Consider the following 16,017-nt stretch of genomic DNA (forward strand, 5'->3'; position numbering starts at 1 on the left):
CACGTGACGCGGGGGCCCCTCTCGGAGCCAATCGCGGGCCGCGCTCCCCCCGCCCCTCGCGCCCAGGCCGGTGCTGAGGGGGCTCGCGCCGCTGCGCCTCGTCGTTTGTTCGCTTCTGGTTTTTGTTTTTTGTTTTTTTGTTTTATTTACAAAGGAGTTGTGCCAAATCAGATTTAATCACGTCTCTGCTTATTCTCATCACTCCTATCTAAACACGGGTACAACCTGCAAAACCGGGTAAGAAAATTAGCAGTGTTAAACCACAAGAACTGCTACACAACACTGTTTTTATGCGTGATATAGACTACAGGTCTTATTAATTATGCCTAAGGCATGCTGTTAAATTTCTTAGAAGCCACTTGACAATTATATTCTTGCAAATGTTTGCACGTTTGTCTTTTATTTATACTAATAGTATCTTCTTCTGACTCGTGAATAAACATTTTGTCGAATTGAGGACACATTCCTTGCAAACAAGGTCTCACAGAACAGCTATCAGCATTTTTCCCAGGCAATATGATGAAGCTATTAGAAATTAGGATAATTACAGAAAGAACTATTTATTTAGCCTACCATTCTGTCAGTCTCCTGTTTGGAAATAAATTCTATGGCACTTACGAGAATGTTTTAGGTAGAAGGACATGGTCTGATGAAAGCAAGAAAGGCAGAACATTAAAAAAAGATGCATTAGGAAATCTTTAAACAAGGATAGGGAAATAAAGCTGATCTCTCTTGCATAAACTTATTCAGTCTCTCATTGACCCATTTAAATTTTCATTGTCCATAATATCCTTTGGCGAGTACCTCTAGAGCTCAAATAACCTTTGATTTGAAGAGCACCTTTTTTTTTTTTTTTTTCGTTTTGAACCTGATTCTGATCTTGTCACTCGATGTCCCCAGTCCTTGTACTGGAGGGGACAACAAACAACCTGCTCTCATCTAGGCCACGGTAACACAGACTGCTCTCCACTTCTCTCTCCCACGCCTATCTGGCCATCCTTGACATGAAAGCTGTTCCATCTTCCTGCTCTTTTTTGAGCTGTATGGCATTCCATTTGCCACTGCTGAACACTGGGCTGGCATTTCTTTGGAAAAATCTGCCATAACTCTGAGATCTTATTCTCGAGTGATGCTCAGTTCAAAGTTTGTCATTCAGTGTGTGAAATGAAGAGGTTTTTTTTGTTATTATGGATATTCTTTGATGTTTATCTGCATTAAATTTCATTGCTGTATTTGCCCATCACTCAATTCCATAATGCCCTTCTGCAGTTTTTATATCAGGTACCTTCTTTTTATCTTGAATAATACGGTGTCACAAGCACCTCAGTAAGCTTTGTCTTCTATACAGAAAATGAAAATAACGCATGCAGAAACATCATCTAAATTAACACTGTTCTGTTACAGTATTTTTTTAAAAAGTTCATGCTCTTAGTTTGATTCTTGTCGATTCTGGAAGAAATTTGAAATTTCCAGGTTTCAAAATACCAGCAGATATGCTTAACTGATTATATAGGCACACAAATCCTACCAGCATTGAATGTCCTTTCAGAAAAATTTCAATACAGGTAGTGCCTATATAAGCACAATATAAAAACATTCCTATTTTTACATGTTATGTTTTCTTATACAGAAATATAAAAATCCAATAAAAGCTGTACTAAGCATTTAAATTAGAAGTATGCATCTATTTATATCATAAATCATACATAAGAGGCACTCTGTGCATTTTATGGCTGCAATACATAAATTGTACATCCTGTAAATACTAAGTTTTCAAGTGAAACTTTCTCAGACATCTCCTTTTAGAAATGTAGGTTTAATTCATAAAAAGTTTTCAGATGGATTTACAGTTCAGAAGCGGAACAATTGCTTTTGGAGATGTTGGTAATTGGAAAGGTCCAAGGTAATGGGAGATGGATCTGATGTGGCAGTGCTGTTTGTTTTTCCTTTTAATTTGTTCTTTGCTGGAGGCATACAATCTGGAGGTTTATTACAAAGCTGCCATTCCTTCAATTTATCCAGCTGAAGAACGTGTCCTCTTACGAACCACTGTGTCCCAGAGCTCAGTCTCTTCAGTTTGAAAAGTTTCTAAAGAACCCCATCTCAGAAAGAACACTGAGAGTTTATTATTAGAAGCTTATTCATAGCCTTAATTGTGGGAAACCAGTATAATGATATAAAAACCTCACAAAAAAAAAAAAAAAAAAAGGCAAGAAAAAGCATCCAGGTTACTTTATTGTAATAATTTCCCTTTTTGTAGCCAAAGTTTTAATTTAAATAGGGATTAGGGCATTTTGACATGCAAAAATCTGTCAACCCAATGCTAGCAGAATACATTTTCTTCAGTTTGAATGTAATATAATGCATTTCAGCTTGTTTGTTTCATAAAAAATAAAACCCTCTGTCATGAATACTTATGACTATTTGCACTTCAAGTGAGCCTAAGCAAACACGCCGAGGTTTCCCATAGAGCTCGGCCAATTTGTTAGATTATTCATGCAGCAGAGAATGTGTACCTTTCCGAGCTTTTGTACTCCATTGCTGTTGATACATGTTATCAGTTTTTACAGCAAATGACAACTGCAAAAAAGGCTCCTTAGAGGACTTCATGTGCCTGGGAACGTGGGAATAGGTGAGTCTCCAGCAGCTTGGGGGTCCTGTATTGCTTACATGCCGGTGAGTGGAAACTTCCGAAGCATTGCAGTGGGAGAGTCTGGACTTGGCTATCTGAATCAAGTGCTGGCAAAGACGAATTTGGACTGGACAGTCACACCGTGCCTTTTGTCAAGGCCCTTTTTGTACTCTGCAGATAAAGATCTAGCTCCGAGCTGCTTAAGGACTTTCTGTTTCTACCTGCCACATCAAGTACAGGCAAACCACATTGTGATTTTTTAAAATCTTGTGTACTATGTTATTACATAAATACCATAAACGAGCTCCTGTTTGTTAGTATTTATTGTAAGCAACGACTGTAAGTGTTTGGGATGCATAGGAACACCCTGGGAGAGGGTGTCTGGAATCTCTGAATCAGTTAAGACCCGTGGCTCTCAGGGTCCCTCGCTGATGTTCTCTCGGCCCTCCTGTCCAATATTTATTTCAGGGATGAAAGGGCTCCCCGCAGCCCGCGGGGTGACAGTAGGTGGCAGCGTGGCATCACGCTTCCCCTCCCTCTGCCTCCTGTTTTTCCGTCGTGCTTCGCGTGTCACCGACAAGAAACTCACGGTTTGTCTTCTTTTCCCTGGGTTAATCGGCATGGAAGGCCGCATGCAAATGAAACACGTGGATTACGTACAGGTAAAATTCGTAAGGCCAACTGGGTTTCGATAATGGCCCCTGTTAATAACTAAATCTCGTCAGAGAGTACACAAATTTCACGTATTACAACAAAAGATTGTCCTGTGAACTATGATCCTGAGTGCCTGAGAGGTGAAAAGTTTAAAGAAAAATCTATATCTCACCTGGTTATTTTTTCCCTAGTTAAGTACTGTGTGAGCCACTGAGACATCCCTTAAGACACTGTTAGGTCCAAACCCACAGCTTCAAAAAAAAATCGTTTATAAAAGTGCTTTAAGAATTAAAAATTAAACATGCTCTATAAAGGCTACAAATTGATAAAAAGCTAAAGCTACTGTTAACTGCAAGTATTTAGAATATTATTTACAGACTGAACAAATAAAACAAGGGTTTTTTTCTTAATTTTACCCTTATTCTTGCAAGCATCTGCTGATCAAACACAAACCCTACATTATTTAGGACCAATACCTCACATGCACAAGAACTTATGTCCCATTTTGTGACCACAGCCCCCTGAAACTAGAAGGTGGGACATAAGGAAGTGTCAAATTAAGCTTAATATTGTAGCAACAGCTGTGCAGTAGTGTGCTGGTTTTGGCCAGGGTTGAGTTAATTTTCTTCTGTCCATCATGACAAGAAGTGGACAGTGGTGGACAACCCAAGTCATTCTATGATTCTAACTGGGTCCAGAACACAATATAAGGAATGTTGTACACACTAAACACTGACATTTCTTTGCACAAAAGCATTACTTATGTGTTTCGTTATGCCTTAGAAACATGTTTTCTCTGAAGGCAAAAAAGAGTGAATCAGTATGTTCTGAAGTATATGAAAGAGTTTTAATTACCACCTAATTTGTCTTGTTTGAATTTACAAAGAATACAAATATATTTTTGTCTGATGCATAAATATTTGGCACTGAATTAATCATAGTTCTGTTTTTGAAGCAAGTAGCTTCAGGGCTGATTCTACTTCTAAAATACAGTACAGTATGTACTGTATGTACTGTGGAACATATAGAAGAAGGATAACAGAATCCATCTAATATCTTCGTAAATATGTCTATAGCATACTTAACAAATTGCAACAATCTACTAAAAACTAATTATTAACAAGAAATTATTAATTTTTAAGTAACTAATCATTAAGCTGGAAATTAAGAGCAGAGACATTAGAGTACAATCTTGCCCCCATGCTTATGAGTAAACATGTAATTCTGAAAACTCTGAAATTACAGAAATTTTAAGAAAAAAGAAACCCAAAAATGACAAGGTATATCTATAAAGTTATCAATTGTTTTTAATTTACAGAAAAAGCATAAGTTATTATGCAAAAGAGTGCTTGATTTCACTGAAAACAGTGAGGATATGATAATATGGTGATTTAAAAATACCAGTTCTTCAGAGAAGAACAGTCAGCAACCAGATATTCTAAACTTTCAGTGCTTCTCAAAATGTCATTACTCACCTTCTCTCCCAAGGAATATATTTTTGCCACAAGGTCCTGCCTACCTTCGCACAGGCCATTATCCATCCATGCGGCTGGATTCCGTATTTCTGCAGGATGGCAGCCCTGATGCTGTGAGCCCTCAGAGGGGTCTGTGTGCACCTGACTCCTCCAAGGGTGCAGGACTGCAGCTACATGGTGTCATACACAGTCCTCCTCACTCTGGGGGAAAGCCCCAAGGACTCCAGCTGATTTGTCTGTGCAGTGCTAACCAAGTAGAAGCTGACCCACTCTGCTGGCTGTTTTGCTCAGCCAGGATTTAAAGTGCACAAGAAACACTATTTTTGCTGTGTTAATGGGATTTAAGCCTAAAATTATTACTACATATAATGCCACAACCTACTTGTCAGGTTTGTTTTGTATAACATGCACATTCCTCTTTTCTCAGTGATAAACCTTATTTTAAAACAGATTTGAAGAGAAACAGTCTGTCATTGGATCGAGTGTTATTATTGCAAAATGCACACCCAGCTTCCAGGGCCACAAGTGTCTCTTATAAATGATGCAACATTGCATAATCAGTATGAAGCATAACAATAACATGCAATTATGTAGTCAATTATCATTATGCAGTCCACAGAATTATGGATCAATAGCATACAAATATTTATTTTGCTAAGTCTTAACTCTCCATTAAGAGATGTTACTTCTTAACATATGTTTTAACTAAGATGATGATGTTTTTCTCTCCTACAAACTTCATCATTGTGCACGATGGAGAAAAAGAAGTACAACTATATAAAAGTAGGACAAGACTCAGCCATTACTCATGAATTTGATAATGGAAATATTTCTGCATGTAAATGTATAATGAACATACTTGGGTTGGTTAATTTACTCATTTGTCTCAATGTTGTCAGGGTACCTTTATTAGACAATGAGCCAAAAGAGAAAAAAAATCTTCTCTGAGCTTGCTAAAGAAAAGAAGTTATCTATATAAGGAGGAGCAGCAGTCTTTACAGAAGGAACCTGGAGTGATTCCAGCTCCCCATCCCTTTCTGAAAGGATGTGAGCAGCCTGAGTTTGCAGAAGACAGGTGGTGGCTGCTTAACATGTAATACTTTGTACTTGATCTCCCTTTTCCTTTACACACGGACACATACACACATACCTATATATGTATACGTATATTTCATCTAAGTATATATATTCCTCTCCTCGTAGCTCTACTATAAAGCTCTCCAGAAGAAAACGTGCTCTTACAGCAGCACTACAACTTGACAAAATTTTTTTGGATGCATTCCTCAGCCTGGGGCCAGGCAGCTGCCCGATCCCTTGTGACTGCATCCCTACACTCAGAGTGGCAGCTGGAGTCCCTGGAAGCTGGAAGAAAATGCTTTCCTTTGCCCTCCGCAGGTGGGCAAGGCGCCAGTTCCCTTCTCGGGCCTTCTGTGCCGGGGCAATCCCCTCGTCAGGCGGTGCCGAGCTCTGCTGCGTCCGCTGTGCCGGCACAAAGAGGGTCACAGGCCAAGCGTGAGTCATGCCTTAAAATAGCAGCGGGAGCAAGACTGCAGCACAAAATGTCGCACAGGGCAGCGTGGAAAACAAAACTGGACCGAACTGGCTGGAAGAGAGACCGTCTCCTTAAGGACAGACTGATGTTATAATAAAAAAACTCAGTCTGAAATAGCCACAGAAGTGCAGAGCTAATGTAATCCTCCTATTTACCTGCCTTGCTTTTTACCACCAAATAAAGGGTTCTTTTCAATCGACGTTGCTCATTAGGACTGAACAGCAATCTCTAAGTAGGTAAAAGTTATCAGTTTCTGCTCTGTTCTTCTTCAAACAATAGAGGAAAGTTCTGGGCAATGCCCATGTCAGGGAAGGCAAGAGGACTGTTCCCATCAGAGGGTCCAACTAGCAGCCGGGGAAGATAATGAGGTCCAAGGACTGAACACTGCTCCTGCCTACAAGACAGGCAGGAGAGAGATGTCCGAGGGAAAGTATGTAGAGGAAAGGCGTGCTAAAGGAAAATAACTAATTTAGCGACAGGAGAGAACAAGGGGGATCGACAGGGACGACTGGAGAGTGCCATGAGCTTTGAAACATGATCGAGTGAGAGAGACGGTGCCCGCACTTGTCTTCTGCCTGTAATCTCTGTAATATCGCTGCTGTTCCGATGAGTCACAGGCGCCAGCTTCCAGGGAAAGGTGGAAGAGATGCGCTCACCCACCGTGGCAGCCCGTGCCTTGCTATGGCACAAGCCAGCCGGCCAAAAACACCCTAAAGCACCCCTGGGCTCCCCGGCACGAACCTGCCCTGCCGGGCGCTTCGGGAGCTCGCCCCGTCCGCTCCTGTTGGACAGCGAGGTTCCCCTGGCACACAGGGCTGGGCCAGCAAACGACCGGGCCCGGAGCTGGGATGGCGATTCCTCCTGCTCGCCCTGGGCCTTCCCACAGGGAGAACGCTCAACAGCAGGCTGCGTCCTCGCTTTGCTTCCATTGCTTCCATGCCATTCCTCCTTCTTCCCAGAGAACGTCCTGTAGCCTGTCCTTGTAGTGCAGAAATAAAACTGTTCTCCACGGATTAGGTTTGTGTCTCTGGAACAGCAATCACTTATTTATAAAACTTAGCCAGCCCCCTCAGGAAGCACTGCGACTGCCACTGAGGAACACGGACTGTCACACTGGCTGCTGTGGCCACATCACTGCTCCATTCAAGCCCCTCGCCATGTCAGCTTTGAACACGTTAGACTTTAATTGTTGTTTTATTTACGGGTTTATTTCGCATACGTGGGACGGGCTGAATACAAACCCCGACGGACCAAATTACACAAAATATGCCACTACAAGACTTGTTTACCTATAGCGTCACCAAGCTTAAGGCTGGAACAAGTTTAAGCATTCCCGAAAAGTGACGGAATTTGGGGATCAAGCTTTCGTCGGGTGGGAGGGAGGGGAGCTGCCCCGGGCAGATACCACCTCGGGCGGGGGTGTGGGGGGGTGATGTTCCCTCCCTCCCCTTCGTCGTCCCTCCCCCCCCGCCCGGAGAACAGCGTTGAGCAGCCCCATCCGGGTCCTTGTCCCGCGGGCACCACGCGGAGCAAGTGGGCGGTTACACGAGGCGTGACTGCGGGGGTGGAGGGGAAGAAAGTGCAGGGCAGTGCGGATTCCTGGCGCGGTGAGAGCTCGGAGATGCTCTAAGCGGCTGTTGTACTTTAGTTCCTGCCATTCTCGACAAGGCGTGTCCACGGTGGTTACGGCTGAGCTCTACTGCCTTGGCCGTAACAGTGCCTCGCCCCCCCCGGAGTCACGAGCGCTTGGTACGCGCCGGCGGTGCGGGTAGGGCGGCGCCTGTGTGACTCAGGCGCTGCCATTTTGAGGGGTCTGTAGTGGCTGCGCAGCTCCACTCCGCGCTCGCTGCGTGCCGAGGCACAGGCACTCCCGCTCCCTCCTGCCCGTTCCTGCCGTCGCCCTCGAGGACGTCCCGGGACCGCCTGGGCGAAAAGAGGCTCTACTCAGCCCTTTCATCGTTCTTCCCGGCCGTCCCGGTCCTCCTTCGACGCCGCTCCGGGATCTCTCTATGCCCGCCGCCCTCCTCCGTAGGAGCCGCTAGCGCAGGGACAGCGTCCTCCTCCTCCTCCTCCTCCTCCTTCCGCCGCCGCCGTCGCCTCTTCCTCCTCCTCCTTCTCTCTCCGCCACCATTTCCCCACTCCCCGGCCCCGGGGCGCTGAGCTAGACTATGGGGACCAGGTCGGGGCCGAGCAGCGGCAGAGCGGGCGGCCCGGTCACCGTGTCCCCTGCGGCAGGGATGGGGGGGCTCCGCGGCTTCGTGGCTTTATCTTGACATGGCTCCTCTCCGTGCTGCCAGCACCGCCGCCGCCTCCTCCTCCTCCACTGCTCCTCCTGCGCCCGCCGGCTGCGGGTAGCGAGCGGGCCACGGTCCTGGGCTCTCGTCGGAGCCTCTCAGTCTCTTGCTTAACTGGGGGGGAAGCTTTGGGAGGGGTTCCTTTTTTTTGTTTTGTTTTTGTTTTCCTTTGTTTTTTGTTGCTTTCTCTCCAGAGAGGGAAGGGGGAGAAATACTTTTCCCCCCTCCTGTTCTTAACCTGGTCCGACGAATTTGCTAACCTAAAAACTTTTTAACCCCGACTAATTAAACACCTGGGGAGGGGAAAAAATGTCTGGAGAGAGGAAGAAAATAACCTGATAATTGGGAATTTGCTTTTTTTCGAGAGAGGGTGATTTAGAGGTTTAAAATTGCAACCTAGATTGCAATTTAAAAAAAAAAAAAAGCAAAACAAAAACCTCGCAAAAAATTCTGTCATCGAAAAGCAGGAGCGAAACGCACTCCATGTTTTCCGAGTCGTGGCCATGAAGTGAGAGGGGAGAGAGGCGGTGCTGCTGTGGGTGTCCCGCTGCCCCGGGCGCGGCCGCCCTGCGCGCAGAGAGAAGCCGAAGGGGAAGTCAAGAGCGCCGGCCATGCACAGCCTCGGCTGACCGTGCTCGCAGCAGCAGCAGGGAGAGAGGGAAGGATCCCCGGGGGATCAGCAGCCCAGGGAGTGTATGAGGTGTCGGGGGATGTAGGGCTCTCCCACTGGCAGGGAGCCCGGGTTTGGGGCACTGATTCAGGTTTAAGTCTCTCGGTGAGATAATACTGTCCTTTGAACCCCTGTCCGCCCCTTGTCAATGGCCATCATGATCCCTCTCCTCTTCGGCAGCAGTAGCCTCAGGGCAAGGATGAGCAGGATGAAGTTAGAAATGACTCCGCTGTCTTTTCTCTTTGCTCCCCTGCAAACCAGCGCTGTGTTGTCTGTAGTTGATTTTGTTGTTGTTGGCGGCAGAGAAATGTCATACTTCTCGGGTTGTGCACTCCTCCTTTGCACCCTTTTCTCTGCTCTCCACCAAGTGTAATAATTCTAAAGAAAAAGACGGGCAACATAGCAATAGTGGAAGGCTGAGAATAATAATCAGTAGAGTCATGAATCTGGCTGGGGTAAAACGCAATTTGTAATTTCAGCTTCGGGTTTTTTTTTTTGTAAGCAGAGCAAAAGTACCCCCCCATGGATTGGGCTTGTGCCAGTTGCTTTTTATTGTACACATAAATTGTGATAAGATTTGTTTGGGGTTTGTTTTTTTTCTTTTTCCTTCATTCTTACCCACTTATTTCTGCGGCTAAACTGTTCAAATTTTTCTCTTCGAAATTCTTTGGGTTTTTTTTTTCTTGATTTATTGTAAAACCTCTTGTCCAGCCATGGCTGGACAACTACTTTCTTTGTTTCTTGACCCCTCCAATCCGACATTCTCATAAAATATTGCCTGAGGTGCGGGTTTGGGTTATATTAGCGTTTGATCTATTCAGTTGTATTAGCAGGAATCAAACGACTTGTTTCCGTTGTACTTAAGTCTTACGAAAAGGTTCCCATAGTTTAGCGACAGTTTCCAAAGGCTTTAGTACCACCTGTATTACAAAATGGGGGACCCAAACTCCCGGAAGAAACAAGCTCTGAACAGACTTCGTGCTCAGCTTAGAAAGAAAAAAGAATCTTTAGCTGACCAGTTTGACTTCAAGATGTACATTGCCTTTGTGTTCAAAGACAAGGTAACTTGCTTTTAAAGTGTGTCTGTGTTTGTTGCGTTTCAGATGTTCTGTGCAAAGTCTTGTTGCCTGATTGCATCTAATGTTTTGTCCATAACAGGTTCCATTGACTTTTAAATTTTTTTAAATTGCTATAATATTCACTTGGTTCATGTTCGTCATTTTGGCTCTTTGTGGTTTTGTAACGCAGAGGGTTCCAGTGCCTCATTAAATGGTTACTTGGTAGCTTCTGCACTGGGTAGATGTTTTTCAAAGTTAACGCTGTACCTCGTTAAGCCTAATTGGGGTCTGACCTGCACAATTACTGGCTGTGAACAGTTGGGCTGTGAAGGGAATTTGGCTGGGGCGAAAGCCGCCTGTTTTTATCTGGTGAAAGCAGAAGAGAAGACCTGGCAGTTGAAGGGAAGAGTCGCAAGATGTGGTGTGGAAATGGCCCAAGTGCGCAGGCACATGTGGAACTCCTGCTGTCATTTTGAAAGGGAATGGGGAGGACGAGGAGGAAATCTTCATTTGCTTGGCTGCCTCCTCTGCTGCTGGATGCCGCACATCTGGGTGGGGAGCTGGGATTTTCTAAAGCCAGCTATAGACCTGTAGTTGTGGGAGAGTTTTATCCACAGAATGTTAAGGAAAGTAGGTAGAGGAAGTGAATGTGCTGAACAAATGATCAGGAAGTGAAGATAGAAGCAAATGGCAACAGAGTGCGTAATGCACAAAATGCATGTAGATGAGCTCTGAAATCGCTTAATCTCCTCACAGGTATAGATAGATTTGCTGTAATAATTAGGCGTTTATAGTAAAGACTTTTCCTTGAAAAGCTTCTTTAAAATTCCTGAGTTCAGTTTGCTTTTGTTTGTCAGTTGTAGTGCCGGGAGAGATGGATATATTGGGGTATAATTTCTGGGTACTGTTTCATAGTAACAGAGAAATGAGCATTTAAGCAGAGGCAACAATTAGATTTTCTTAGATGACACAGCTTTAATTATTTTCGCTGGACATTGTAGAAATTGTACATTGCTTTGTAGAAATTCATTGCAAATGCCTGTTTAAATTCCTGTTATATTTGCTTATATCACAGTATAGTGATACACAGTACAGTGTAGTAACTGAAGATGTCCATCCCATATATCCCATACCGGTTTGCCTGAAGTAAGAGTTTAGTTCAAGTTAGCTTGATCAGCAAATAGCCTGTTAATCTGTGTTCTGATGGGGGGGAAGGGAAGTGGAGCGTTATTTGGTAAAATGTACTTTGTCTTTTAAATAAAGACTTCTAATGAGCTGTAAGAAAGCTGTTATAAACAGACATACAAGTTTAGTGATTTTACATTCTCATAATATTTTGGCCTTGCTTGAGAGATGCTGAAATATTTGTAGTGAGTATAAGTTACTTGCAAATGAAAATAGCCTCCCTTTGAGAAGATTACAGCTGACTTCAGATGAGATCTCACGCCTGCTGTCACCAAATGTGACATTGAAAGATTTTAGATTTCATAAAAGGCCAACTGTAAAAAATTGAAAAGGAGAAAAAAAGTGTTATTTGATTGATATTTGCAGAGAGAAGCTTGCAGACGTTCTTGGTCATCCCAGAGTCATGTACTGTACTTGAAGGAGCAATTCTGTTAATGTTTAGATAGAATTTAAGTTTGCAAGATTGATATGTAAATTTGCATTTTTGGAGACTACAAAAACCTGTTCAACTTTTATAAAAGTTGTCAGTCTGATTCTGTTTAATTTATAAACTTTTGCATGTAAATTTCAGCATGGTTTGTGTCAAAGTCCTACCCCGTGTGGTGTGTAGTTTGTACAGAAAATCAAAAATCTCGAAATAAACTGTTAACTATGGTTTCCTAGAAAGGATTGTAATCTTAATGTAATCTGTGCTTTTTTTAGAAGAAAAAGTCAGCGCTTTTTGAAGTGTCTGAAGTGATACCAGTCATGACCAATAACTATGAAGAAAATATCCTGAAAGGTGTGCGGGATTCCAGCTATTCTTTGGAAAGTTCCTTAGAGCTTCTGCAGAAGGATGTAGTACAGCTCCATGCACCCCGCTACCAGTCCATGCGCAGGGTAAGGCTCCTTCTTATGCTTGCTGAATTACGCTTTTTCAACACTTGTGCTTTTCCTTGTGAATCTTAAGGCTAATCCTGCCTTTTTGTTTTCTCATTTGCTGCATGAGGGCTCTGTGAGCCTGTGTTCTTGAGGTCTAGTTTGAAGGGTAGCAGTGGGGTAGTAACAGTTCTGAAACTGTTTAAATTTGTAGTTCTTAAGTTTTACCCTATATTTGTCTCATTCAGAGATGTGCCTCGGGAATTGTACCTTCCCATCTTTGTCCTTCAGGAGGCTTGTGTTAATAATTTTTGCAACAACTGCTGTACAACTAAGTGATTTTGCTTTATGAATATTGGAAGACAGTCTTTGCTAATGTTTTCTTAAAGTTGTAGTTTATATTAAGTGGGTACTGATACTAAAATTCATTGGAAAGCACGGAATACTTCAGTTGTGGTGTGAGTAATACAAATAGAAAATCAAAAAATGTTAAGTATCACCTCTAAAGTTATGTGCCTGTATAGATAAGTTGCTTATGTGTGTCTTTGACCACTGGAGGGAATGTAAGTATAGAACTTTACTGCTCACAGGATGTGATCGGCTGTACCCAGGAGATGGACTTCATTCTATGGCCTCGTAATGATATTGAGAAGATAGTCTGTCTCCTGTTCTCTCGGTGGAAGGGATCTGATGAACCCTTTAGGCCTGTTCAGGTATTTGGTTTTGGGTTTTGACTTCAGTAACTAACTTATTCCTGGAGGGAGTGTTCTCTTTAACCATTAAGTTGATAAGGTATGCCAGCTCTGTGGATGTTAGAAAAATATGCTGTCTGGTTTTACAAAGCAGTCAGTGTTCTGAATGCCAAATTCTGCCTCCTGTTTTTATGCACCGTTGTATTAGCCCTTCCAAAATGTAGGTTTCCAAAGGGCCTTTGCAAATGACACGTATGGATAAGTGCATAAAGTGTGTTTGTATTTGTAGGAGTAGATTAGATGTACCTCTTGGTACAATTGAATCTTTGTCTAAATGTGATGGTGGTGTTAAGGTTCTGTCAGTATTCCGAAATGCGGTATTTGATTGGATGGAAGAGTGAGATGGATGGAACCTTTGCATTATAATTTTGCCTAGAAATTGTTGCACAGGGATCTTATGCCCAGGAAGGTAAATTGGATTTTGTGTATGCTGCAGGTAAAGTTGTACCTTTGTGTTGTTAATACATCATTACAATGGATGTTATCAGTGTTGGCAGAATCAAGTTAGGGGATTCTTTAAATTGTGTCAAGACATTGCCATGGTCCCCAGTTTCTGCTTTTTGGAATAGATCAGAAAAGGAAAAAAAACAAAGGTGGTTGTAAAGCCTCAGATTGAGCTTTCTTGAAAAAATACTTTATTCCTGTCCCTCACGTGATGCAGGCCAAGTTTGAATTTCATCATGGTGATTATGAAAAACAGTTTCTGCATGTTCTGAGCCGAAAGGACAAGACTGGAATTGTTGTCAACAACCCTAACCAGTCAGTGTTTCTCTTCATTGACAGACAGCACTTGCAGGTAAGTTTCTTTTGTCCTTGTCTTAACAAGTGTATTTTAATCACAAAAAGCTTTTTCTTCTCGGGAACATCAGCGATTTTTCTGCGAGTTATTCAAGTAGAAAAACTGATCATGCATTCATGATTACATTTTGGCAGTTTCAGGGGAAATGCTATAAATAGGACTCATACGTGTAAAAACTATGGGCCACATATGTGTTTGCACAGAATTAATGTTCTTGTATTAAAAATTAAGTTCTAAAATAGGCTTAACAGTGTTTTAAAAAAATTAAAGTATTAGTTTGGTTTGGGTGACAATACAGAAATAATTCAAGTGGAGAATGAACAAAACAGTGAAAACATTTTATGCATTAGAGTTTGCAGACTAATTTTAAACTCAGGCTGTTTATATGTATGAAATAGTTAATTTTAAATGTCTGGGGGGGGGGGTCTGCCTATTAGTCCTGAGTTAGCTTCTAGGCTTAATACCTTTTATTTGGGTTTTCTTTGCCTCTAGACTCCAAAAAACAAAGCTACAATCTTCAAGTTATGCAGCATCTGCCTGTACCTGCCACAGGAGCAGCTCACTCACTGGACGGTTGGTACCATAGAGGATCACCTCCGTCCTTACATGCCAGAGTAAGGTACTGGCCAGCAAAATGGGGAAGATCACAGAATGCAGCAGTGGATTTTTCACTTTCCTCACCACTTTATTCTTTCAGAATTTAGAAGAAAATGGACTCATGTTCAGAACACTATACATTGTGAAACTTGATCATCCTGGATTTTTTTAATCATTTGTATCTCAGAACTTTGCAGTTTTTTTTTTTTTAATGTTTTCTGCATGGACCTTGTGAAAGAGAGGATGCTCTGCACACTTCTGCACTGCATCAGCATCTTACTAAAATGTGAAATGAAGGGACTGTACATTGAAACAAATGTATCCGAAAGCACAAGGTGATTGTTTGTGGTGGTGTTCCCATTTGTGCTGGTCATGCCCCCTAACATCTCTAATGTTAACCATCAGTATTTTGAGGTGAGAAGTGAATGTAACGGGTATAAAAGCCTTAGCTTTGCTGTTAATGATTGTATCAAAGAGCACTATCATTCATTCTAATGAACGAAGAAGTGGCTATTACAATAGGAAGTGTGGGAAAGAAATCTTTAAAAAAAAGGCATCTCATTTAATGTATAGGCATTTTTTGCCTCTTTTACTTTGCTGGGCCATGTCTTAAGTTTACTGGCACTTCTGTTTTGGATCTCTTTCCCCAAGTTGCTGTATAACTGTATGAAGTATTCTTTTGAGTTGGATGCATTTATACAGATGAGGCAGACCTGGAGTCTGAAGTTGCTAAAGCAGCTCAAAAAAAAAAGGTAAAATAATAGCTGCAGAAACAATGTTGGTAGAGGATTATTTTTTCTTGAGTTGAGACTTGTAAACTTGCAGGTGAACTGTGCAGGAAATACTGGTTTCTAAAACATTTCTTATGGAAAACCCATCGAGGTTTGTTTTTTTTTTTCTTTTGGAATAGACATTATAAACCAATGTAAAATAGTGTTTGGAGTGTCAAAAGTTGGTTCTGACAGAACATTTTAAGATTGTGCAATGATAAAAGGAAGACTACTGTATAGTTTTGATGACAAAGAAGGCTCTGCTTAAGGGTTGAGTACTTTACTGGAGTAAAACTGCATAAGCCTACTCCCTTTGGATAAAACTAGTGCTTACGTGTTTAAAACATGTATTTAGCTTTTGTTTGGAATTGGAAAAACTTGGAAATTAAATAAATTAGGTGAAAGATGGCTGGTTTTATTTATGGAAATCCTATTAATTGAATCTTAGTAGCATCTTGCATCTTAAGAATGTCACCCACTACAAATACTGAAAATGTACAGACTGTAAAATGTTAAGATCAGCAAAGATCAGTGGCAAAGGTGTTCTTGCAAATGTGGGCCATGTTTTAAAACGTACTGATCAAAAATAATGGCATTATGAGTGTCATACGGTATTGATACTGAAATATTTTTATTTCCTTGGTTATAAGTTCCTACAGGCTATTATGAAACACCCTAGGAAAACACCACCTGAAAGCTCCAACTTCACTTTTGTAGTTGC

At 42.2% G+C, this 16,017-nt stretch overlaps 1 protein-coding gene across 1 annotated transcript; it reads left to right on the top strand.

Moving 5' to 3' along the window:
• Positions 1-8,100: 8,100 nt before the first annotated feature.
• On the top strand, positions 8,101-15,704 carry C1H6orf62 (chromosome 1 C6orf62 homolog). Its single transcript, XM_014875185.2, has 5 exons — positions 8,101-10,338; positions 12,223-12,399; positions 12,969-13,091; positions 13,792-13,926; positions 14,422-15,704. Exons 1-5 carry the CDS (start codon positions 10,210-10,212, stop codon positions 14,545-14,547), a joined length of 690 nt encoding a protein of 229 aa, XP_014730671.1. The 5' UTR covers positions 8,101-10,209; the 3' UTR covers positions 14,548-15,704.
• The last annotated feature ends 313 nt before the right edge of the window (positions 15,705-16,017 follow it).

Source organism: Sturnus vulgaris, chromosome 1 (genome assembly GCF_052056855.1).
Source record: "Sturnus vulgaris isolate bStuVul1 chromosome 1, bStuVul1.hap1, whole genome shotgun sequence".
Lineage (NCBI taxonomy): Eukaryota > Metazoa > Chordata > Aves > Passeriformes > Sturnidae > Sturnus > Sturnus vulgaris.